At 39.1% G+C, this 26603-nt stretch overlaps 1 protein-coding gene across 1 annotated transcript in view; it reads left to right on the top strand.

Annotated features, from left to right (window-relative positions):
• The window catches only part of DNAH8 (dynein axonemal heavy chain 8), a 143813-nt gene that overhangs the window by 30252 nt on the left and 86958 nt on the right, over window positions 1–26603 (top strand). The window contains exons 20-35 of the mRNA XM_072994358.2: window positions 1072–1178; window positions 2239–2341; window positions 3114–3300; window positions 5030–5226; window positions 11069–11195; window positions 11997–12232; window positions 12324–12428; window positions 13130–13243; window positions 13577–13639; window positions 15884–15984; window positions 17433–17570; window positions 18978–19218; window positions 21062–21261; window positions 22158–22311; window positions 22428–22591; window positions 25166–25268. Coding sequence (XP_072850459.2) covers window positions 1072–1178; window positions 2239–2341; window positions 3114–3300; window positions 5030–5226; window positions 11069–11195; window positions 11997–12232; window positions 12324–12428; window positions 13130–13243; window positions 13577–13639; window positions 15884–15984; window positions 17433–17570; window positions 18978–19218; window positions 21062–21261; window positions 22158–22311; window positions 22428–22591; window positions 25166–25268 — 2340 coding nt within the window. The remainder of the gene's footprint in view (window positions 1–1071; window positions 1179–2238; window positions 2342–3113; window positions 3301–5029; window positions 5227–11068; window positions 11196–11996; window positions 12233–12323; window positions 12429–13129; window positions 13244–13576; window positions 13640–15883; window positions 15985–17432; window positions 17571–18977; window positions 19219–21061; window positions 21262–22157; window positions 22312–22427; window positions 22592–25165; window positions 25269–26603) is intronic.

The raw sequence follows: 26603 nt of genomic DNA, 5'->3' as shown, positions 1-26603 counted from the left end.
TAACACTTCAACTTACCTTATGCTATATCACATCAAACAATGATCTCATTGCCACTAGTGTCACTCCCAGTCTTTTGGAGTAGGTCATGTCAATGACCTTGACACATTTGCACAATTAAAACCAGTGCTTCAGCTGCACTTGTTCCTTGAGAGGCCTGATTTGGCTATAGTGACACACAACTTGGTCACCTCCCATTTGGATTACTGCAATGCATTCTGTGTGGGGCTGCCTTTGAAGATGGTTCAGGAACTTCAGCTGGTACAAAATGCTGCAACTGAAGTGTTTACTGGGGTTTGTTACCAAGACCATGTAACCCCCCCCCTTCTCTCTCTCTCTCACACACACACACAATTACAGCTGCTTCACTAGCTACCAGTTAATTTTTGCGTTCTATTCAAAGAGTCATGACCTTTAAAATCCCTCTATAGCTCAGGTCCTGACCATATTTCTCTGCATTATGTTTTAATTATTTGTAGATTTTAAATATTTTTGTACATTATCTTGGGACCCCATTGGAAAGAAAGGTAGGATAAATTATTAAATAAAAATAAATAAAAAGGAAATGAAATAACTGAGTACAATAAATAGAGCAGATCCACAGAACTTAACACACAGAAGCATACACCACGGTGTCACCTTCTGCCATATGCAAATGTAGAAAAGACAGTTATGTTTGATGGACTAAAATTATACACACACTATTTTTCTTCTTCCTTATGGTTAAAATTCTGTTAATCTATTTAACTGATTTACATTCTGCACCTTAATTCAAAACCTATGTATCTTGATGTAAAAATGAATGCCACTGAATTGGGGCAAGGGGAGATACTTGTAAATGTGAATGGGCTAGTCCAAATGCTATGAGTCAAATCTCATTTTGTCTCGCTTAAGGTCTCTCTGTGACCTCTCAGTCCTAAATAGCAAATTTGTCCATGGCTTTGTTCAAATAAAAAGCCCAATACAGAGTTGGTTATTTCTCATGCCTTATGTTGGAGGAATCAAATTGCTGAATGACACAGGCCAGTTGAGCATTTAGCAGGAATCTAAACTGCTGTTTTTATTATTTGCAGGAATGCAAAGAGGTGGTTGCATATTTTAGTCACCAGTTGTTGGACAGCCTGCAGAAAGCAACTCGATTATCTTTGGATGCTCTGAAAAAAAGAATATTTGTTTCAAGGCACGTGGCAAAAAAGATTGTTTGTGGTGAAGTAAATTTGACACAAAATGACATCAGTGAACTTCATGGCTGGGGGGTTGGTGGTTTCTAGATCTCTCTAGCCCCAGTCCCCATTCTAAGCACTGCTCCACATTGGTTCTCCTGCTTTTAAAAAAACCCTACTGTAATGTTGACATCTGAACATAGACAGGAAGAAAATATGTCAGAATAAAAATACTAATTTGCTAGAATGTAACAAAAAAGCAGGGATGGATCAGAGTGAAGTCCAGTCCGGAGATGGGCATGAAGCTATGGACAAACCAAGACATTCATCAAAAAATGCTGATTCGTTGATTCAGATTGATTCGGGTTCGTCCAAACCAGAAAACCCAAACTTTCCCAAACCAATGAATTTTTGGTGATGCAACAAACTTCCTGGTTCAAGAGTCAGGCTGAGAGTTGGGTGCCTGAGCACTGGGAGCCCGCCGGGTCCCTGTGGCCTTGCACCTGCCTCTTAGCTGAGGAGGGCCATGAGCGTAAGCAGCTGGCCTGCGGCAGCTGGCTACCTCTCAAGATAGTGGCAGTGGCAGAGGAGGCAGCATCAGGACTAGATAGGGAGGCAATAGGGGCACTGGGTAGGGGGCAGGTTGTGGGAGCAGGGATGTAGCCAGGCTTCTTTATTTTAGACAGCCAATGGGCTGTCTTTAAAAAAAATCACAAACAAGCTGACAAAGTGATTTGTGATTTGTTTGGGAAAATTTGTAAATTTGTCATTTATCGAGTACCATGAACCAAAGACAAACCACCATTTTGGTGGTTCGTGCCCATCTCTAGTCCTATTTAATCTCATGGTAGTGCTAGAGCAATTGAAATAAATGGGAGTTGTTTGTCATAAGTAGCATAATTTCCAGAGATTTCAGTGGCTCTACTCTAGTTGCAGCAAGCATTGGATTTGGGTCTCTTGTTTACATATTGACCAGCCAGATGCCTGTGGGAAGCCCAGGAGCAAAACATCCTCCCATTCTACTTCATGTATTTATTTCAACATAAATCATAATTCTGATTACTGTTTCAGCTCCAGCTCATTTGGACGACCATCCTATTTACCTCAGACAACTGCTACTAAACCTGAAGAAATTGTTTCATTTCTGAAAGCTGAAGTGCATTTAGCTATTCCACATGTGGTAAGTGGTTAATGCAATCAGGAAGAGGGAAGCCAGATCTAATCTGAGAATTACTGAATATCGTCAGTTATGTTGTACTGTTCAACATGTTTACTGAAGGACTTCATTGAATAGTATATAGTACACATACTGTATCAAACAGCAGATGATGGGCAAATACAAAAGGAGAGACAGCAAACACCAAATACATCACAGGCTGTAAATTGCTGGAGAGATGGCCTGATAAAGCAAATGATTTTAATTTAAAAATTTTTCTTGATCTTTCTTTTTCTTTTTGTATTAATTTTCAGTCTAGATTGGTGAATTGCCAGACTGAGTATATTTTTATATAGGGTTGTGTGGGGTTCTGAGTTTTTAATTTGTAAACTGCCCAAAGTAGTATAGAAAGGGGTGGTATAAAAATCAAATCAGTAAATAAAAATATATTTCTGTAAACAGAATTGCTGATATAGGGAGGAACTTAAGTTAATTCACAGACGTCAACAGTTTTGTTCAGAAAACCCTGTTTGCCCAGACAACTGTTCTTCTCAACAGCATTCTGACGCTGTACACTCACATGAGAATTTGATTCTTCTTCCATGAATGGGGAAAACAGGAAGTTTTATTTTGCAGTTTGTGGAAGGAGAACTGATAAATTAAGTTCCTCCTTAAGTTCCTGTAAGCCCAGTTTTGCACAAGTGAGTTGGTGGTCAATCATAAGAACTGGTGTCATGTTTCAGTTTAAGAGAGTTGCTCGGCCTTCAATAAAAAGCATATCTGCATTTTTCTATAGGTAATGGTGCCTAGTTTAGATGACATCCAGCAAGCCATCAATCGTATGATTCAGCTGACATTGGATGTAAGCCGTGGTGTGGCACACTGGGGACAGCAGCGCCAGCAAAAACCTTCTGCCCCTCCAGAAAGTGGTCTTGCTCGGGCATCCAGTATCAGTGGAGGGAAAGGAGGGAAAAAAGAAGAAAGTGAGATAATTGCTTGTTTTTTTTTTCCTCTACAAAAAAAGTTGCTGTATGTAATTCACAGCTAAAATTTCAGAACACTTCTTTGAAACTAAACTCGGACGAGACTAACAGCATAATGCTTTGCATATTCACAGTGAGGTACATCCCTAAGGTGTACAGTGGAAATTCGTCTTATGCAATCGTGTGCCTAAGAATACTAAATTAGCCGTCATCCAAATGCTAAGTTAAATTACTCAACTTTGGGATACAATGAAACATGTGTGACTGTAGCATGTCAGAATTAATTTATTCATGCTCTGGCTTTTTGAAAAGGTAAAAGGGTCAGATACAATTGTTTGTTCCTTCCCTGTTGTGTATCTGGTTCAAGTAAAGTAAATTGCATAAAAATGATGCATTAAAATGAGGGCGAAACTGACTCTTCCTCAATGCCATGAAAACAGTAATGATTGAGGTAATTTGGTAGGAATTATAGAAAAATTAATCACCTTTCCAATGCAGTTTTGAAATTTTAAACGAATTATGTTCCTACTTTGTAGAATAATTTGGGAGCTTAGAAAAAGATGTCTTCGCACATCCTGAATGGCTTCTCCATTGTATGCCTTATTAAAATACTGCCTGTTAAAATTGGTACTAAAATGCTTTTTTCATGTTTGTGCAAAGGAGCACTATGACACATAGTAAATGCTGTAACATTGTAATAGAATTCTGAGGATTTCTTTTTAAAATGATCTTAGATACTCTGTGTAGTCACCCACCTGCTTTAGCATTAGTTAATGGCAGTGAATAGTTTTAACAATATTTTTTGAAATACATTTTAACAAATCAATATTGCAGTGTTATAGTGAGATACCTGTTTGTCTTTGATATGCAGATGTAGATACAGATATATCTGGAAAAGAATTTTAACAAAGCTTGGTAATAAATTTTTAAAAGCCAGAATCCTATTGGTATTCTTGTCAGATTTGAGTAACTTGCCATAACAAATTGCAGTTAATTGACAAGGTACTGGGCCACTTATCAGTTGTGCAAGTGGGCATGTGACCAGGCACACATTTGAGAGGCACTCCAGCACCTCTTCTATTAGCCATAATTAGCTGTGGCATGTTACACAGATTTTATGTGAACACCAGTAGGACTGTGGCCAGTGTCATAAAATAGGAGCCATTAAAAGATTGCAGCAGATGTGTAGTGTACTGTGATGGGTTTGCTTTTACCATAGCCACTTCCCAAGTAAAATACTGCCTTTCTGGAAGAAAAACAAATGGAAGATGCTGAAGGAATCTACACCTGAGAAGATGGCACTTACTGTTCCCTTTTTAAAAGTTTAACTTTCCTTTCCAAATTTTACTTAGTATAAATGTTCCAGATAAAACTGAACTAATACCACTAGGATAAACAACATTGCATATAATCAGGACTATCAACTTTTGTTTCTGGAAGATCTATAAAAATACTAGACGAAATACAGAGACTTTGGGAGCACAGTCAATAAAATAAAAATGTATTTATATTCCATTGAATTATCATTTTGTGAATTTTGCTCAGTTAGATACACAAACTGTGCACCGCAGATTTTTGCTCGTTACATTTTGCTCTCTCTTGATACTTGTTTTGTTCATGTGCTGTCTTTCTCCTGGTGAACAGGTCCTAAATCAAGAGAGTTTTGAGGTATAGAGGGGACCTGAGAAGAGGTATTACAGAATTTATGCTATAAACTCTGTATTTTCAGAGCCACCAGAAGAGTCATTTCCAGTAAGAAAGTTGAGAAATTTTTATCCAGGGGTTGCAGAACACAAGGATATTTCCAAATTAGTTGTGGTTTTATCCTCATCGGTAAACTCAGTACGAAAAGCTGTCAGTGAAGCCCTGCAAGACTTTCAGAAATACAAAGCTCTGTGGACAGAAGACAGAGATGCTAAAGTTCAGGTAAACTAAATTCTGAGCCATTCTATTGATTTTATCATGAGATCCCATTGCCCAGTGTGGATCACCTCTAGCTTCTTTATTGTACCACAGCTGTGATTTCACAACCACAACCATCTTCTGCATGTTCCCACAGGTGTTGTGTGGTTTACATTTACCTTTCTATTTTGTGTGTGTGTGTTTAGTCGTTTAGTCGTGTCCGACTCTTCGTGACCCCATGGACCAGAGCACGCCAGGCCCTCCTGTCTTCTACTGCCTCCCGGAGTTGTGTCAAATTCATGTTGGTTGCTTCGCAGACACTGTCCAGCCATCTCATCCTCGGTCGTCCCCTTCTCCTCTTGCCATCACACTTTCCCAACATCAGGGTCTTTTCCAGGGAGTCTTTTCTTCTCATTAGATGGCCAAAGTACTGGAGCCTCAGCTTCAGGATCTGTCCTTCCAGTGAGCACTCAGGGTTGATTTCCTTTAGAACTGATAGGTTTGTTCTCCTTGCAGTCCAGGGGATTCTCAAGAGCCTCCTCCAGCACCACAATTCAAAGGCATCAATTCTTCGGCGGTCTGCTTTCTTTATGGTCCAGCTCTCACTTCCATACATCACGACAGGAAAAACCATAGCTTTGACTATTCGGACTTTTGTTGGCAAGGTGATGTCTCTGCTTTTCAAGATGCTGTCCAGATTTGTCATCGCTTTCCTCCCAAGAAGAAGGCGCCTTTTAATTTCAGGGCTGCTGTCTCCATCTGCAGTGATCATGGAGCCCAGGAAGATAAAATTTGACACTGCCTCCATATCTTCCCCTTCTATTTCCCAGGAGGTGATGGGACCAGTGGCCATGATCTTCGTTTTTTTGATGTTGAGTTTCAGACCGTTTTTTGCACTCTCCTCTTTCACTCTCATTACAAGGGTCTTTAATTCCTCCTCACTTTCTGCCATCAGAGTGGTATCATCTGCATATCGGAGGTTGTTGATATTTCTTCCGGCAATCTTAATTCCGGCTTGGGTTTCTTCCAGTCCAGCCTTCCGCATGATGTATTCTGCATATAAGTTAAATAAGCCGGGGGACAATATACAGCCTTGTCGTACTCCTTTCCCAATTTTGAACCACTCAGTTGTTCCATGACCAGTTCTAACTGTTGCTTCCTGTCCCACATATAGGTTTCTCAGGAGACAGATAAAGTGGTCAGGCACTCCCATTTCTTTAAGAACTTGCCATAGTTTGCTGTGGTCCACACAGTCAAAGGCTTTCGCATAGTCAATGAAGCAGAAGTAGATATTTTTCTGGAACTCTCTGGCTTTCTCCATAATCCAGCGCAAGTTAGCAATTTGGTCTCGAGTTCCTCTGCCTCTTCGGAATCCAGCTTGTACTTCTGGGAGTTCTCGGTCCACATACTGCTGAAGCCTACCTTGTAGGATTTTGAGCATAACCTTGCTAGCGTGCGAAATGAGTGCAATTGTACGGTAGTTGGAGCATTCTTTGGCACTGCCTTTCTTTGGGATTGGGATGTAGACTGATCTTTTCCAATCCTCTGGCCACTGTTGAGTTTTCCAAACTTGCTGGCATATTGAATGTAGCACCTTAACAGCATCATCTTTCAAGATTTTAAATAGTTCAACTGGAATGCCATCACCTCCACTGGCCTTGTTGTTAGCCAGGCTTTCTAAGGCCCACTTGACTTCGCTCTCCAGGATGTCTGGCTCAAGGTCAGCAACTACATTGTCTGGGTTGTCCGGGATATCCACATCTTTCTGATATAATTCCTCCGTGTATTCTTGCCACCTCTTCTTGACGTCTTCTGCTTCTGTGAGGTCCCTCCCATTTTTGTCTTTTATCATGTTCATCTTTGCGCAAAATGTTCCTCTAATATGTCCAATTTTCCTGAACAGATCTCTGGTCTTTCCTTTTCTGTTATCTTCCTCTATTTCTTTGCATTGTTCATTTAAGAAGGCCCTCTTGTTTCTCCTTGCTATTCTTTGGAAGTCTGAATTCAAGTTTCTGTAACTTTCCCTATCTCCCTTGCATTTTGCTTCCCTTCTCCTCTCTGCTATTTCTAAGGCCTCGTTGGACAGCCACTTTGCTTTCTTGCATTTCCTTTTCTTTGGGATGGTTTTCGTTGCTGCCTCCTGGACAATGTTACGAGCCTCTATCCAAAGTTCTTCAGGCACTCTGTCCACCAAATCTAGTTCCTTAAATCTGTTCTTTACTTCCACTGTGTATTCATAAGGGATTTGGTTTAGATTATACCTGAGTGGCCCAGTGGTTTTTCCTAATCTCTTCAGTCTAAGCTTGAATTTTGCTATGAGAAGCTGATGATCAGAACCGCAGTCAGCTCCAGGTCTTGTTTTTGCTGACTGTATAGAGCTTCTCCATCTTTGGCTGCAGAGAATATAATCAATCTGATTTCGATATTGCCCATCTGGTGATTTCCATGTATAGAGTCGCCTCTTGTGTTGTTGGAAAAGAGTGTTTGTGATGACCAGCTTATTCTCTTGACAAAACTCTATTAGCCTTTGTCCTGCTTCGTTCTGAACTCCAAGGCCAAACTTCCCTGTTGTTCCTTTTATCTCTTGGCTCCCTACTTTAGCATTCCAGTCCCCTAGAATGAGAAGAACATCTTTCTTTGGTGTCAGTTCTAGAAGGTGTTGTAAATCTTCATAGAATTGTTCAATTTCAGTCTCCTCAGCAATGCTGGTTGGTGCATAAACTTGGATTATTGTGATGTTGAATGGTCTGCCTTGGATTCGTATTGACATCATTCTATCATTTTTGAGATTGTATCCCATTACAGCTTTTCCCACTCTTTTGTTGACTATGACGGCTACTCCATTCCTTCTACGGGATTCTTGCCCACAATAGTAGATATGATAATCATCTGAGCTGAATTCGCCCATTCCTGTCCATTTTAGTTCACTGATGCCCAGGATGTCGATGTTTATTCTTGCCATCTCCTGTTTGACCACCTCCAGCTTCCCAATGTTCATAGATCTTACATTCCAGGTTCCTATGCAGTATTTTTCTTTGCAGCATTGGATTTTCCTTTCACTTCCAGGCACGTCCACAGCTGAGCGTCCTTTCGGCTTTGGCCCAACCACTTCATTAGCTCTGGAGCTACTTGTACTTGTCCTCCACTCTTCCTCAGTAGCATGTTGGACGCCTTCCGACCTGAGGGGCCCATCTTCCAGCGTCATATCTTTTAGCCTTTTGTTTCTGATCATGGGGCGTTCTTGGCAAAGATACTGGAGTGGCTTGCCATTTCCTACTCCAGGTGGATTGCGTTTAGTCGGAACTCTCCACTATGTCCTGTCCGTCTTGGGTGTCCCTGCACGGCATAGCCCATAGTTTCTCTGAGTTACTCAAGCCCCTTCGCCACGACAAGGCAGCAATCCATGAAGAGGCAGCAATCTATTTTATCTGTACCCATAGACTTAAAATGAAATTCTATCATCAGTGTTGACAAGGTGCACAATAAATTAATTGTACACTTACTGGGAAGAATGATCTGTGATTAGTGATTACAGTTTTGTCCCATCATCTAGCCTCCATTGGACAATGTCTGCCCATCTTTTTCGGTTGCCCCACAAAGTATATTTCTTTGGATTATATTCTTTCCATTAGATGATAGGTACCTTCATGTCAGAGGCATGATCCCATTCCTTGGCTAAAATTGTTGATGTGGGGTCTTGCATTACAGAAATTCCCTCAAATTCAGTTGTCCATGTCTGTAGATCAAGTTCATGATGTCTTGCACAGCTCCTGATATGAAGCACCATGATAAGGGCTTGCTTGAAATATCAATGTAGTATTGCATCATATTCGTGAGTTTAAAATGTTGGAGTATAAGCACACAACAGCACAGAAGCAATGTTAACTTGTGGGTCCAGCCCTTTGAAACTAAATAATGATTACATGCTTCCCTCTTTGTAAGGGAACTGTCTATATTTCTTTCTAAGAAAATAAGAACATATTTATTCCAAAAGTACCCTTGTGATTGGAAAGGCAATAGAAACCCTAATTCTAGGTTCTTTTATTGGAAATATCAGAAGCCATGGTTGGTCCTGGCATCTCCAAAGAACACCATCCTCGGAGGCACAAACGAAAAGTGTACAAAGGGAAAAAGTGACATCAGCAACTCCCAGAATAGCAAGCTAAGGTTGAAGGAATGTCAGTATAGGTCAGGCAGGTAAATAACAGTCTAGGAAACCTGAGGAGATTCTCTCTCTTTTTTTCTGCATGCAAGGCCTTCTTGAGTATAAGCTGACTTGCTGCCAGTCACTTCCAACAGGTTATTTTTACTTCTGCCTTTGGCTTTAAGAGCTGCAGCTTGCTCCTACTATAATAAGCAAAAACAACAACAACAACAACAACAACAACAGAAGATGACAAAAACCTTGTAGCATCTTAAAGACTAACTGCTATATTTATTGTGTGCTTTCAAGGACAGGGATTGCTCCTACTAATAAATAGATAGCAACAGCAATAGAGGATAGGAAGGGTTCATTATGCTCTAGGTCTGAATCAATTATCGTCTCAGTTAAGCCAGAGCCAAATCTGGCGTTAAAGTTGCCACACAAAACTATAGCTGCTTTCAGGTGCAGGAACTCGCAACGGTTTATGGCCTCTTCCAATTCATTCCAGAAAGAGTTGAGATTTTCTGTTTCGTCAGGTGGACAGTAGGCACTGATGCATATTAGTGCCTCCATCCCATTTCCCCATGTTCTCATTACCAATACTGACAGGATATTGGCTTTCCGATCAGTAAATGACTTCCAGATCCACATCCAATTTGACGGAGACTAAAATAGCTAAACCTCCTCTTGCTCTCCCTTTCCTGGATGGTTTAAGAGCGGGAAGCAGAAATGGGGTATATCCACGTAACACCAGGGGAGTGGAATCAATTAGCCAGGTTTTCTTCAAACAAAGGATATGAAACATTGAAAGAAATTTCCTGAACTCCTGGTCTGCCAGCTTATTTTGCCACCCAGCAATGTTCCATGATAGAACTGAAAGTGAGCACTGGGAGTTGTTCTGTGGTCGGGGCAATTCTGTCATAAAAGAGTTGGAGCATCAGCAGGGGGTGTTGGTTTTGGATATACTTCAGCCTGAATTGTAATATTGGGACGGTGAGTTTCAAGGAAAGTCACAAGCTCCTACCTTACTGCCTCTATCTTTTTAAGTGTCAGTACCTGATTTTCCCATGGGAGAGAGATGAAGCTGTCCAGAGCCTCTTTCAATAAAGCTTCATCTTCAGTTTCAAGCTGAAACTGCAAATCCCTTGGAGTTTGATTAGTAATAGGGCTAGATCTTGTGAATGTAAGAACAGTAGGGGTTATTGCCACATTAGGTTTAATGGGTGATTTCGGTGTATGCCTGGTGGTTGAGTTGTCCTTGGGGTCTTCTGGATCTAGAAACATCAGGTCCATTGGTTGACAGTCCATCAACTGTGTGGAGATATTTGCCTGCTTCTGTTGGCCCATTATCATAGAAGCTTGAAAATGGGTTTCATGGTTGGGTGGGGTAAGAACGAGTGCCATCACAGTGTGGTGTCTCAAGGATTCAGGTGATATTTGTAGAGAAGCCAAGCTGATTTTGGTTTCCTCCCAGCTGGTACTGAATTCAGCAAGGGAAGCTAAGGCCTCCTTATCAGAGGGTGGAGCTTCAGACTGAGTGAGGGCAGTCTCCTGAAAGGTCCTTTTCTTGAGTTTGAGTGCTTGATCTCTTGGTTGCAGAATTGACAGAGCTGCTGAGGGCATAAGGTTGCTTTTTGGGACTTCTGATATTGCCATACTGAAGATTGTTTTAGCAACATGAATAAATAATATGCATTAATATCTAGTTTTAATCACTTACAGCAATTTTTGGCCAATAATCCCTCTCTAACTGAGATCAGGTCAGAAATTCTTCATTATGCAACATTTGAACAAGAGATAGAAGATTTAAAACCAACAATTTCTGTTGGGCCCATTGAATTAAATACAGGTATGAATATAATTTTCTTTAATTCAACTAAGTATGGTTTATATATAATACATGCATTTATGTGGGCAACTTGCTTTTGACTTTGAATTAACTTTTTCAAGTATTCATAAACATCTGAATAGGAATGACTAGAAAGTGAAAATGTACCTGCATGTAGCCTTTATCTTCTAAATATTTGAAATGCCTATAACAATAATAAGCTCTTCTTTTCATCTATGTATTGTTATTAAACCATCAACTGGTCCTCTGGCCTTCTTAGAGAAACCTTGAAATGATACAGAATTTTTTATCTGTATAATTTGAGTATAGCAACACAGATTTTTTTTGGTAAAAATTACTTTGACAAATGAGAAAATGCTTTAAAAACCATGAAAGAGTGTGAGCTTTTCTGGATGTCACAAGATAATCCTATAAGCCCTGTGACAGACATTATCTTTCATGAGTGTCTGGAGAGGTGACCAGTGGACAGTGGGTTTCCCATTCAAACCTTTGGAAGACTCCTTTTGTTACCAGTCTTGCCTGCAGTTGTGTGGTATCCTGACCCAATGAGTCATTATTCTCAGCCTCATGGGAGGAACAAGTACAAGTACTCCTCAGAATATTGCTGTTCAAGAAATACAAGCCCTTGGACATGCATGATGGCTTGCATGCATGGTAGTAGTGGGTGGTAGTGGCTAGCCCATATGTATTTATTTTCTGATTGTATTGTTATGTTTATACAAGTTCTTTGAATGTGTGGTTTGCAAAAGGAAGTATCTTTGCATGTGCAGAGTTAATCTACAGACAATAATTTCTTAATAGAACCAATGAAGATGGCACTCTCAATTGAAGCAAAAGCATGGAAAATGTTACTGTGTCGCTACTTAAATGAGGAATACAAAAAGAAAATGCAGGACATGATAACATTTATAACGGAATATTTGAAAAAACTGTCTCGACCAATTCGAGATTTAGATGATGTCAGATTCGCTATGGAAGCTTTGTCTAATATACGTGACAAGGAAATAGAAATGGATATGACTATGGGACCCATTGAAGTAAGTTCTCTTTCTTTTTTTAAAGATAAAAAAGGCATATATATTGCTTTTTTGATGGTATGTATTATTAAGCACCTGTTTTATTTTTTAGGAAGCCTATACAATTTTAAATAGATTTGAAGTTGAAGTGACAAAGGAAGAATCAGAAGGTGTTGACACATTACGGTACTCGTTTAACAAGCTGCAGAGCAAAGCAGTAAGCAGTAAAAGAAGACTATATTCTAGTTGGAGATTAATATAAGCTCAGCAATATCTGCTGAGTGCATATAACATGAAGGGAGGAATCATGAAACCTCACCACTTTGTTTTGTTTTATTTTGTTTTACTGGAAGTTATTGGGTGGGATTCTTCTCCAAATAAAATGTATTCCAGCACCTTGTTGCACCAAGGAAATCAATTTTAAAACAACAAAGGAAGTGTCCCCCTCATCCTCAACTGGATGTCATGTCTAGTTTTTCTGAGAGAGGCTGGTGTAACTTGCACTGGGCCTGAGATATGTGGAAAAGACCCTGAGACTTGTCTAAGATGCTCACCCTTGATAAATGTATTTAACGTGTGCTTCAAGGATGCCATTCCTGTTTTATTGATCTCTGTGGTTCATGGACTAGATATTTTTGCAGCTCTGCCCAACAACCCTCAGGATCTGCTGAATACAGGTGTAGCCTAAGTCTTAGTTTTCGATTATCCTTCTGCATTGGCATTCTGGAATCTTTGTGAAAAGTTAGCTTTTTGAAAATCACAACACTTTATTTCTATCTAAAAGTATCCATAGCTCTTTGTTGAATCACTGGATTTTGGAGAGGATGCCCATTAACTTCTGAATACATTAAATGCATATTTTCTGGTTATTACAATCTTTTATTCTTTGAGCTAGTGAATATTAATTTTGTCTTTCAGTCCAGTGTACAAGATGAATTAATTCAAGTTCAGCCCAAGTTTAAGAGTCAGCTGCTCGAGGCGGTTGAAGTTTTCCGTGAAGATGTATCCACTTTTGAAACAGCATATGAAATGGTAATTTCTTCAGTTTGCAGAGAACTTTATGTATTGTGAGCTGCCTCATCTGATTTTATCTTGCACTGAATATAAATGTTGAGTTACATTGCAGCCATTTATAGTTGTAAGGATAAACAACTCTATGAGAAACAATTCCATGTTTGGTCCACAAAGATTAGAAGAAACAGTATAAAGAAAATTTGACACTTATGTACAGATCAACATGTAAATAACTTCAGATTGCTATTTCATTGTGGCATTTTACATACATTGAAGGACTATAAAAATAAGGCATGGGATTCAGTCTTGAAGAATTACTATTGATTACTGGCTACATTTTGCATATTTTAGGAAGGACCTATGGTTCCCAACACACCACCGCAAGAAGCTAGCAACAGATTACAGATATTCCAGGTAAGAGATGTTAATGGTATGTTATCTAGGTGGATGTTAATGGCTGATTCAGCAACCATGTTGATTTTTAACTCTTCAGATAATTGTAGCAAGCACCTTCTTCATTATAGCACACTATAGCAGGTCATATTCATGTGCTGATTTTTATTTTTGAAATTGTAAAGCGGAGGAACATACTTTTAAAATAGAGAATGAATGTTTTTATGGGGCCCATATGAAGCCTGTGGTATTATAAAATTCTTATTCTGAATCATAGATGAAAATAGCATTTATGTGATTTCATTTGCTTCATTCAGACTAGCTATATCCCAAGTGGACAGCATTTAAACCTTATAAAAGTTCTGTATCAAAATTGAGCTATAGTCTTCAAAGTATTTTTATCACAGGCATTTTCTGCTTTCCATTTATTACTCTCTATGCAGTCATATGTCTTGCCATTTTATTTTCCATTCTGATAACCTTCAGGCTGACCTTTATAGAACACTTTCAGAGCCATCCAACTATCCTCAGTCTTGTATAGCTACTGAACTGTGTGAAAAATAAGAGCACTACATAATCAGGCACTACATAATAACTAGAAGGATAATGCTGTTCTCGTCTCTGGACCACTCTTCTTCCCCAGATATAAATGCAGTGCTCACAATCCTATATTCCCATATATATGTAAACTGAGGCATAGTACATAGTTTCTGAGTAATTAAATTCATCCATCCCTTTCACCATATATCAGTGCTCAGAAAAGGAACGTTTGTAGTTGCAGTGCCCAGAATCCCCTTGGACCATGTCTGTTGGTGATTCTGGGAAATGTAGTCAATGAGGTAATGTTTCCAGGGTGTGCCATGTATTATAGGTTGAATCCAGTAGTTCCCTTCTGTATCCTCTCTCTCTGTGAGAGAAGCCTGTCCTAATGGAAGTGCATACATTTTCTAGGCAGGCATTTTACCTATATATGAGTCAAATGCAACTTACAGTACCTGGCACGGACAGGTCAAAAACTGTTCCATGTATTGAAAGACCCCTTCCATTTGCAAGAAGGAACACTTGGCTACAATCTTATACCAGCCAACCCCAAGTTCCCCAATTATTCAGTAGCTTTTACAGGGCTTAACATGTGCTGTGTTTCTGTTAAGGGGCAATATAGCTTTCAGCTACTTTGGCTCCAGGCTGAATTTAGAGAACTAATACTAATATTTAAAACCTCAATGGTCTGGCAGAAGGCTTTCAAAAGCACAGCCTTTTCTATTCTCACTCTGCCAGCACTCCAAGTTGTGCAAGATACCAGGTTTGTAGAGGTGGCACATGTAGCAGGTGAACAACAAAAGGTAGGGGAGTGTAGCTGAAATAAGAGACTATCTGATTCAAAAAGGCGACCTTCTAAAAAATGTCAGAATCCATATTGTATAATACTTTTATTAGGGCAACCAAAAAGCACATGTTGTAAAAGCGTTACTGATCATCAGAAATCTTTCTAAAATGAAACTCGTTTTAAGGACTGAGATACTGGAGGAAGCGTTCATCTCAAATGTGGGGAGTGGGGTTCACATTTCTCCTAAAAACATGTCTAGCTATAAAATGGAACATCTGTGCATGTTTCTGGGGTTGAAAGAATTTGACATGTTTAGCCTTGAGAAAAGAAGGCAGAGGGGTGATATGATAGCACTTTTCAAATATTTGAAAGGCTGTCATACAGAGGAGGGGCAAGATCTGTTCTCCATTATCCCAGAGTGCAGGACACACAATAATGGGCTCAAGTTAAAGGAAGCCTGATTTCGGTTGAATAACAGGAAGAAACATCCTAACTGTTAGAGCAGTATGAGAGTGGAACCAGTTACCTCGGGAGTTGGTGACTGCTCCAACACTGGAGGCATTCAAGGAAAACTTGGATAATCACCTGGCAGATATGCTTTGATTGTATTCCTTCATTGAGCAGGTGGTTGGACTTGATGGCCTTGTAGGCCCCTTTCTTCACTTTTCTGTGATTCTATGATTTGATGCAGGCACATCACATTTTGCCCAGTGCCAAAATAGTAGGCTTGGAAAAAAAATTGGGAGGCTTCCTTCCATACAACACAATTAGTGCATAAAGGAAGGGGGTGGGAAGGTACTGTGTGTGAAAATGTATGTATGTACAAAAGAGTGATCCTATCCATGTTTCCTTTGTCCCCATTCTCTCATGCAAGCCCAAACTTATGAGTGAGGAAATTTTCTAATTCTTTCGTTAATTTCTACATTTTTATTTATTAGGCCAATTTTGACGAGCTATGGAGGAAATTTATTACCTATTCATCTGGTGAGCAGCTATTTGGATTGCCTGTCACAGACTATGAAGTTTTACATAAAATCAGGTAACTGTGAAAAATTGTTCAATCTGCCAGAGTTAGTTAAGTGTTGTAGAAAGCATTTAATGATAAAGGGGATAGGGGAAAAAAGACATTTGTTCAAAGTTGTGTCTATCAATATGTAATTGTATGCCGAGAACATTATATAGTCTTCAAAACTGAGGAATGAAGAGAATCACAGAGAGGATGAAAAGGATGACAGCTCGATGGTGGGTCCTTTGTGCTTTGTGCAGAGGCTGTAGTGTAGAATGCAAAGGGAGTGCTTGGTACCAGTGTTAAGAGAGAAGGTGTATCAAAACAAGACAGTTTAAAAATGCATTTGGTTAGCTGGAATTTTATCCAGCAGGTAAGGGACTGTAAAAGAATAAAGTCAAGTAGCAAGGACAATTCAGAAGACTAAGATAAGTTTAAGCACATTGACATTAGGTTCTCTGGACAACATTCTAAACCCTTATTTTTATATCCACTGGGGGTTCTCTCATTCCTTCCATAAGGAGCATATGAAATAGACCTTTATTTTGTTTTGTGTTGTTTTTGTTTTGATGCGGAAATGTGTAATGCTATGTAATGCATCATACCATTTCCAAAGCTACCTCCTCATCGAATACTTGGACAATACAGATGTATCGATTTGGCCATTTCAAAAACGATATGTGTCTTATATTAGTCAGTATACAAGTGGTACAAAAGTGTGGCATAAGTGGTTAGAATTTTGGATTGAGATTGGGAAAGCTTGGGTTCAAATTGCTTCTCAGCGCTCAAATTTACTGGGTCATGGCCGTTATTGTCTCTCAGTCTAAGCTGCCTCATAAGGTTGTTGCGAAGGTAAACGGGAACAGCTAAATTAAAATTAACTTTAATATTACCGCTGGGAGCTGATGGTAATTGTGCAGCATAAAGTTTCAGCAAGACATTCAATTTAAAAATGTCACTTAGAATTGCTGAAAATTATATAGCAAATTAACAAACAGAATTCAGGTAAAAATATTATTGTATAGCATCTTAGTAATTAACATGTTAAATTCTTAATGTGTAAAAGTTGTAATTAAGCAAACAAATTTCAAATAATTGTTTTGTATCTGTAAAACACCGTGAAGTGAATGTAATAAAAGAAATGTTACCACAGCTCAATGATTTAGGTACATGGCTGCGGGAGCCAGAGTCTGAGAGTTCGATTCCCCACTGTGCCTCCTTGACAGGACTCAATGTTTCATACGATCCCTTCCAGCTCTGCAGTTCTAAGATAATGGTGATGTTGCTGATGAAGATATCTTGAATGTGTGCAAGTTTTTTCTACCAGGAACTTCCAGGAAAAGCATACTGCACACTTAATTTTTCACTTTAAATACTACATTTCAGATAAATCTGCTATTCATTTAAAATTATATTCTAATAAAAAAGCAGAAGTAAAACTAATGGATGCAATCAACAATTTCACCTTTTTTTTCTTGCAGGAAGGAATTAAGTTTGCTTCAAAAGTTGTATGGATTGTATGATACTGTGATGAACAATATCAGTGGATACTATGAGATTCTCTGGGGAGAAGTAGATATTGAAAAAATTAATGCTGAACTTTTAGAGTTTCAAAACAGGTGAGCTTGTTTGATCAGCTAGACCCAATGTATGCAATCTAAAAGGCATGCACCTTTTAGATTACTGCATATCATCCACTATAATGTTACATGTGCTTCATCACAAAATATATGGTGAGCCCACTCCCAGTATACCTTACTGGGGACTGCTTAAGACTAGCAAGAATGGCCAACTTGTAACATGTGAGAAGCAACATCACCAGATGGGCATAGCAGAACCTCCTGAATTGTGCCTCCAACCTGGGGGCCCTTAAATCTTCTTTTACAGAGCTGGCTTCTATTCCCTTTCTTGATCTCAAGTTTGCAGTCCAATTGTGTTTGGATTCAGTACTCTCTTTGGGCAACTCTTCATTTTCGGTGGGAAATAAAACTGGAGACTGGTGCTACTCCTGTCCTCTGAAGATGCCGGCCACAGAGACTGGCGAAACATTAGAAAGAACAACCTTCAGAACATGGCCAAAGAGCCTGAAAAACCCACAACAACCAAAACTGGAGACATTTTTATAACTTTCAAATTGTCACCTTTATTATCTCCACTCTCCTCCAGCACATTACTCATAGGATCAAAAACTCTCAATTCTGGCAACAGGCCATAACTAGAAGAACCAGAACTTTTCCCGTATTCCCATTGACTCAGTGGGGGGTTCGCTCATGCGATTCCCGGTACATTGGTCTTTGGAGAGGAGTACTCCTTAGGGCACAGATCGTCCCACAACATGAGTGCCTCACCCAGCCCCTCTCATCCGGCTGGTCATAGAAACGGTTGTGGGCTATCTCCGTCTCTCTCTCTGTAGCTCCAACTCATGTGGTGCCATATTCACAGTCCACTACTGGGTCAGGAACTGTGCAGGTTTTCCTCCCTTCAGGTGTGGCTCTAGCAATAGTCCTCCTACCTTGAGGTTGGGAAAATCTCTCAGCAGTCCTTGGGGCTTAACGTATTCAACTTGCCTTCTCTCTCTTTCTCTCAAACTCCTCCAAAACCGAACTGAACCAACGTACTCCCTCCTCACTTATATCCTCCTCCCACACTGTCACCTCTTGCTCCGCCTTCCTTCCCCTCACGTCCTTCTCCACCAGACAGATCTCCACTTTCCACGTCTTTTCCTTTAACTCAATTTTCTGGACCTCCTTTGTAACTGTCACTTCTTTAGTCACCGTCTTTTCCTCATTTTCATTATCCTCTCCTCCTCCTACAGCCTCTATCACTGCAGATGGCTTACTCTCGCACACTCCTCCTTCGCACCGGTTAATGCTTATGACTTTCATTTTTTAGAATACCTTATAGACATTTTAAAATGAGATTATAATCTTGTTTCTGTGTCTTTACAGACTATATTCTGTAACATACTTGCACTATATGGCAGGACATTAAAAATAAATATTTTTCTTCTCCTTTTTAAACAAAAGGTGCCGCAAGTTACCTAAAGGGCTTAAAGACTGGCAAGCATTTTTAGATCTTAAGAAAAGAATAGATGATTTCAGTGAGTCTTGCCCACTGCTAGAAATGATGACCAATAAAGCAATGAAACTGCGACACTGGAATCGCATTTCTGAAACAACTGGGCATCCATTTGATGTGGAATCTGATTCCTTTTGCCTTCGGAACATTATGGAAGCCCCACTTCTCAAGCACAAAGATGATATTGAGGTAAACTTCCATATGATTGCATTTTGTATTTAAAGAGAGTGTTAGATGAGGGTGTATTTTAATTAATTAGTCTAGACTTTAAAGAAGAGTCTCCCCCTCAAAAACAAAGTCTTTTCTGATTTAGGAAGAACAGTACTTGTGTCAGTGTATGAAATATAATTAATATGTCTTTAAATAAATGATATATTTAAATATACATGCATATTAACACACACACACACACAATTTGAGGGGAAAATTTGAAAGGGAATATATTGAAGTCTTTACTACAATTGTTAAAATATGTTTAGTTGATACAAAAGAAAAAATCACAGTATTACATGCATGTCAATGGATTTATCTCCACAGTTAAGTGACAACTTTCACTTTTCTATATGTGGTTCCCAACTTTACACATACTGTATATTAAGCAAAGAATGAATATGTTTTCAGGATTAGTAAAACTCTTCAACCAAAATCCATTGAATCAACTACTGAATGGTGAATTGACATTTCTCATTGACAAATCTCATTGATTCAATGGATCAACTCTAGTTGGGGTAACAATGGATTTCATCCCTCAGCTTGATCTTTGAGAAGTGCCTTGTACAATGGCAACTAGTAAACAGCAGTCGACATTTACAGGGTATTATATATGTCTATGGAAAATGCATGATTGAGTGTATATGTAACTTTGAATTTTGATCTCACATCTGGATGACTAAAAGTAGTAAAGCTGCATGTTTATCACCAGGATGCTTATTATGTTTGGTCTTTTTTATGCTTACACTTGTATGTGTAGAATGTGAAGTTGACTATTAACTGTACTCAATACCTTTGTAATAGAATGTCTGGATTCACAATTCCATGGGATACATATGGAAGGAGACCATCTGTATGAGAATTTGGAAATAGAAAGATTTAATTTTTATAACAATAACATGAATTCAAGATTTCTTGATGCCACCTATTATATTTAGCAGCCATGCTTAATATATGAAGCCTATCCTGGGAAAAGGCAATACTTCCTGCCCTCGCTCTACCAAGTTCTGATTAAAAATTTAGAGTAAATGAACCAAGCAGCAGAAGGTGGAATTGCTACTGCTCTCAGGACCAGGGGTGCTCGGGGGAGTGTCTCCTCAGTCATAGGCTCCATGAACTCCAGAACTCATTGCTGCTCAAACTGGTCTTTATTACAGTATGGGAATGGAGCACAAAGGCTGATGGAACATCTAACTCCCCCCATCCTGACAAGTGTGGGGAGTTAGTCTAAGTGGGGGGGGGGGGACTTCATTAACCCCGCTAGCTACTTACTTTCAGTCTCCAGCCAGGCCTGAGTTCCATTCACTGGGCCCTCAGCATCTCCAGTATGGAGCTGGGGTCTATTTCACACCTTTGACCTCAGCCGGCTGATGCCCTTTAAGGAAGGCTTGTGATGCTGGGCCAGTGCAGATCCCTCAGTCCCAATAGTTCATTGCACATCCAAATAATCTTCTGCAGGTGCTCGTTATGGCACTTCTTTCACCAGCCCCACTTCTTGGTCAGGCCGCTCTGCTGCTCACCCACCTACCCTTCAGCCACACCTCATCTGCCTCCTCAATCCTGCCTCCTTACTCCTGTTGGAGCCTCAGTGAGGTCTGCTCAGGGTGCAGGTCCAAGAGAGACTGCCCCCTGGGGACAGCCGGTGTATTCCTGCAAGACAGTGAAAAACACATAGCATGTTTGATTCTTTTTTTAAAAAAAGTCATCTCTGCACTAGTGTGGGTGTACTGTACTTTGCATGTCTGTGTTGGCTATGCATGCTCATTTTTAAAAGTCACCGCTCAACATGTTTAATATTTTAAGGATGCATCTTTCTTGGCAGGACATCTGTATCTCTGCTATTAAAGAGAAAGACATTGAAGCGAAGCTAGCCCAGGTAGTTGAAAGCTGGGCAAATCAAATCCTGAGTTTCTCAGCATTCAAGGGAAGAGGAGAACTACTTCTCAAGGGAACAGAATCAGCTGAAATTATCACGCTGATGGAAGACAGCCTCATGGTCCTTGGCTCTTTATTGAGTAACAGGTAGTAGTTTTATGGTGTTCAGTGATGTTTTTAGTAATATAGCTTGTTTCCCTTGTTGAGGAATCTAACCTTTTTCTTCAAATCCTTCTGCTCACAATGGAAGGAGAAAAACTGCACTCCGAGAGCTAGCAAGCCTGCAAAAGAAGCATAGAAGGGGGGGGGGGGGTCAGCATGGGGCCACATAGCCTCAGTGCTCCAGTCTGTCCTTGGCAGGACTTATAGACTGAGTCAAGATGGCTAGCCCGGCACATCCACAGCACCTAGGCAAGAAAATATTTCCCTCACTGTTGGGGATTCTGGGAATTGTAGCACAACAAAGTAAGATTTCCAAGCCCTGGTAGGACAGAGGGACTCCATAGTCAGAGACACGGTTTCTCCTCCCTTCTGGAGACATCCCATTGCTTGCACTGAAATCTGGACATAACTTTGGTTAGAGTTACATCAGCACAACAATTAAGACTTAACAGAATTAATTCACAAAGTCCAAATCTGCATCTAACTGGAGTTGCATCCAGTGGTTTGCGATGAACTAGACTCAAGTTATAACATCAATGCACTTAGAAGATCACAGATAGCAACAGATAGGTGTGTGTGTGTGTGTGTGTGTGTGTTTGAGAGAGAGAGAGATGCTACATGTGAAGGGAAGAGAGAGAACAATCGAGGATGGCATGTGCTTAAGATAATAATTAATTATTTTAATTAACATTATAAACATTATGTTTATACCAAGACAATATCAAATAGATAATATCCAAGCAGCAAAATGGTTACAGTAAGAATAGAAATAAATAGTATTTGTATTGGAAATGTAAAATGTTTTTCATTACACAAGTAAGGCTGAAAATGTACAGTATTCCCTGAATTTCATGTTCTTATTTCTTGCCTTCTATTTTTAGATACAATGCACCATTTAAAAAAGATATTCAGAACTGGGTGTACAAACTCAGTACCTCTAGTGATATAATTGAAGAATGGCTGGTTGTACAAAACCTCTGGGTCTATCTTGAAGCTGTTTTTGTAGGTGGGGATATTGCCAAGCAGTTACCTCAGGTAAACATTTAGATTTTCATCTATGTAAATATTAACCTTAAAATGTAGCTAAGCAGCAGTTTCAACTTTGGAATTATGTGTGATACTCATATACCAATTACAATGATTCTATTTAGGAAGCAAAACGTTTTCAGAACATTGATAAATCCTGGATAAAAATAATGCAGCGAGCTCATGAGAATCCTAATGTTGTTAGCTGCTGTGTTGGAGATGAGACCATGGGGCAACTTTTACCACATTTACATGAGCAACTGGAAGTATGCCAGAAGTCACTGACAGGGTATGAAAGTTTCCAAGCAGTTTTAAAAATTTGGTGTGAGCCTTAATTATCTCGATTCTCACTATATGTTAGTGAAATGATTTGCTTCGAAATGTTTTTCTTTTTTTTTCAGTTTAGTGCAAGAGAAGAATTTTGAGAAAAGCTATTTTAAGGAGGTATATGAAGATTTTGGGGTTAATTTGTAATACGATCATAGCAGATTTGATTGCTATTTTGTAGCATAACTATGAGTTTTAAGTACTATATGTAAAATAGGTTATACTTAGCTTTGGGGCTTTAATTTTTTAAAGGAATATTCAGGATAGTAATATAAAAGTTTTAAAAAAAGAAATATTGCTCTATACCTCTATAGAAAGAGCAGTTTTGCATATTTTTGTAATTAATCCACTTCAGACAGTCAATTGCCAAAACTGCTAAAAAAAATACAAATATTTGAAGGGAGGACAGCAGTAGATTTTAATAGCAATAAATATTTCCATAAATCTTGACTTCCACACTCCATGCTTCATTTGTGTGTGTTCCAATGGGATATACATTATACATATACATTAAAAACATTTAAAATCACTAGCTGTCACATATATGTGAATTATGAATGAGTCCCATGATTTAATGCAGGCTGATAACATAAGCCATGGGTTTATCAGTCTTCGCCACTCTGTTTGTAACATGCTCTGAAAATGCTGAAGCAACAATGTGCGATATGGGTAAAACTGTTCACTCTGGTTCATTTTCTTTGTATGTTTTGCTTGACTGTTTATTTTGTGGTATGTATAGATCTTCTCTAGTGCTAATTTGTGAACAGCAAGTGTTAGGAACACATCTCCTTAGATAAGTCATTCCACTAGGGGAAGGAGCCAAACTATAGTTCCCAGCTTTTACCACCTTTTCCTCTAGATTGGGTGAGACCTAGAAGGTGTGTGACTGGGCAACTATGGGCCTAGATTTCCAATTACTCACTTATTTAAGCTTAAAACTCTTTAGCTGTGTACTTTGAATCTATCACACCAGCCTTACCAGGTAGGACACCCAAATAACAAAAATAGCAAACATAGGCCTTGTGGCTAAGGCACTCTCTTTTAGGCACTCCCACCCATGTCCCCAAGAATCACACTTGGATAAAATATAAAATAATTATTCAAAAAAAGTAAAAAGTTATAAAACAAAAGAAATACAAAAAGATACAATTGTATTGGTTAATTGCCAAGCATCTAAGTATTTAGTAAGCTTCTGTAAGACTTTCCCATAAAAGTATAAAATGATTAACTAGCGAATAGTTTTCCTATTTAATTACTAGGCTATTCTAAGTCACCATTGCTAAAAGCTCCCAGTTCATCAACAAAGGCTTTAAAGCTATTGTCCATCTTCTACTACAACTTACACACACACACACACACACACACACACACACACACACACACACACACACACACACACACACACACACACACTTACACTTAACCCCCTTTCTATAACTTAAATCAAAATCTCTGCTTCGTTATAGTATCCAGTCAGCGGAGAGCCCTTTGTTCACAAGTCCACACCCAACTTGTAACTTTCCACAGCTCCATCTTTCATTCCCAGGTTAGCAGGCCATTAGCAAGGAATGTTATGTTTATCAGTCTGCGTTATGGCATTGGTGCTCTTCCACAACAACAGCTAGGCCTCTCGCTGAGACAAATCCCGGGAAACAAGTGCTACAAAAAACATAATCTCACAGCAAGTGTTGCTTCACTGCAATATCTAGCACTGCAAACGATTACAAGAACAGAAGATCCCTCAAAACAATAAAAGTTGGTGAGGCAAGTTATTTGGATGAAGACAGGAAGGTATACATTCCAAGTTGAAATATGACAAGGCTAGAATCCAGGAAAAACTAACAGGTTGTGTGGCTATAAAAAGGGAAACATTGTGGTACTGGTGAGATCAAGAGAGTGGTTTTCTGAGCCAAGAAGAGGACTTGGAATTGGCATAAACTGAATTGTGATCTGAGATCTTTCAGCTACACACTCATAATTTGTACAAATGATGGAAAGTTGTTATAAGGATGAGAAAGGAGAATTATAATCCAGATGGAGATTTCAGGAAAAAAAATACAAAATATTGAACCCAAGAGATTAAGAAACCGAAGGAGAATAGTTATTTTTGGAGCTGAGTATCAGCTTCAGCTTGCAGATGACCAGAAATTTGGAGTTTGTCTACAGGAACATATGGAACACTTCCAGAGCGCAGTAATTTTTAGTATGTTGAACTACAAATAACTAGATTTTTTTGACATCTTAAAGACTTAAGACTGGAGTCTTCTACTCCCTTGTATGTATATTCCTTTTGACAGGACACTTGAAAGAGCATTCTGTAACATGTTTTTACATTATACTTTTTTGACATAAGCTTACATTGACACAGGGAGCACACCATCTAAGTGTATGACTTCTAACTGTATAGCATTTATTCTACACAGCTTTAATTCAAGTTCTCAATTAAGCATGGGTAAGGCTATAAGCTTAGTTTGATCAAATGTATACTTAAAAAAACCAAGAAATATTTTTCTTAAACAAATTTCTTTTATTAAAGGTACTTAGAAAAGAAAAGATTGCTGTTTCCTCGTTTCTTTTTTATCTCTGACCCTGCTCTTCTAGAAATACTTGGGCAAGCTAGTGATTCACATACTATTCAGGTATGTTCTTCCATGCCCACATCCATAGGCAGACACTCATGCTCGGCACAGTAATGTTCGCCCCATGTAGTACCAATGTGAAAGCAGCAGAAATAAAACCTTGAAATAAATGCCTTCTTTAGAAAATTAAAATTATTTTTTAATTTCACCAAAATGTTGGTATTATTTCTAAATGATTGTACAACATCATGCATATCTAGGAATAGCTTTCCACAGTGCCAAAAAATCTCAGACATCATTTTTAAAATTCAGACGTGTTCATTTACTTGTAAATACACAAATACCAAGCACTGCAGAATATTTATTTTACATCCACACTGAGAACTAACCTTCTTTGCCAAATTTAGCATGCCTTTTGTATATGTCGGCTCAATTTAGCACACATTTACTTGGCAGTAAGTCCCACGGAATTCAGTGGGAGTTTATTTCGGGTGGAGATTCTGGGATTGCACTGTTAATGGAAATCAGAGTCTCTTTTAAAAAGCTCAGAATAAAAGACTATATCTTCTCCAGATTTGCCAGTTTTCAGGAATTAGAAAGAGGCAAACCTACAGAAAGTTCTGTATTGTAACTATTAGAGATGGGCACAAATTTAAAAATGCATCACCAAATTCAGTAAAAAAATTACTAATTTGTTGATTCACATTCATATGAACCAATGCTCCTGATGAATCAACTAATTTTTAGCTATTTTGGTTTCATTGATCCATTTGGCTATAGAACTGACCCCAATGCACATAGAAACACCAAAATTGCTGAGAAACTTCCTCTGACTCTCCCCTACAGTTTCCAAGTTTGGTGAAGATTGGGTTTCAGATCTCCAAGTTAGGAATGCACAAAGAGGGTCACCCAAAGAAAGTTCTCTCCCACCTAGAGATACCAAAATTACAGAGAAGCTTCCCGTGACTTTTCTCTACAATCCCTCCAAGTTCAGTGAAGACTGGGTTTCCCTATTCCAGCTGATAAAAGGTACATTCCTCAGGAGACCTGCTTTGGGGGTATATGTTGGATGTCTGAAACCCAATCTTCACCAAATTTGGAGGGACTGTAAAGAAGAGTCAGTAGAAGATCCCCTGTGATTTTGGTATCTCTAGTGCCTGGAGGAAACTTTCCGGGGGGGGGCTCTTTATGGGTGTATATTTTGAACATCCAAAACCCAAACGTCACCGGACTTTTCAGGGCTTATAGATAAGAGTCAGGGGAAGCTTCCCTGTGAATTTGGTGTCTCTAGGTGCTTGGATGGCTGTTTTATAGGGTTTAAAATTAAAAAAATGAATTGACAAATCAATTCATCAATTGGTTGTTCTGGGTTTTTCGGGCTCTTCGGCTGTGTTC

The sequence above is a fragment of the Pogona vitticeps genome, chromosome 1 (genome assembly GCF_051106095.1).
Source record: "Pogona vitticeps strain Pit_001003342236 chromosome 1, PviZW2.1, whole genome shotgun sequence".
NCBI lineage: Eukaryota > Metazoa > Chordata > Lepidosauria > Squamata > Agamidae > Pogona > Pogona vitticeps.
Note: the sequence above shows the minus strand (reverse complement) of the source record. Positions and strands in the feature narration are given on the sequence as shown.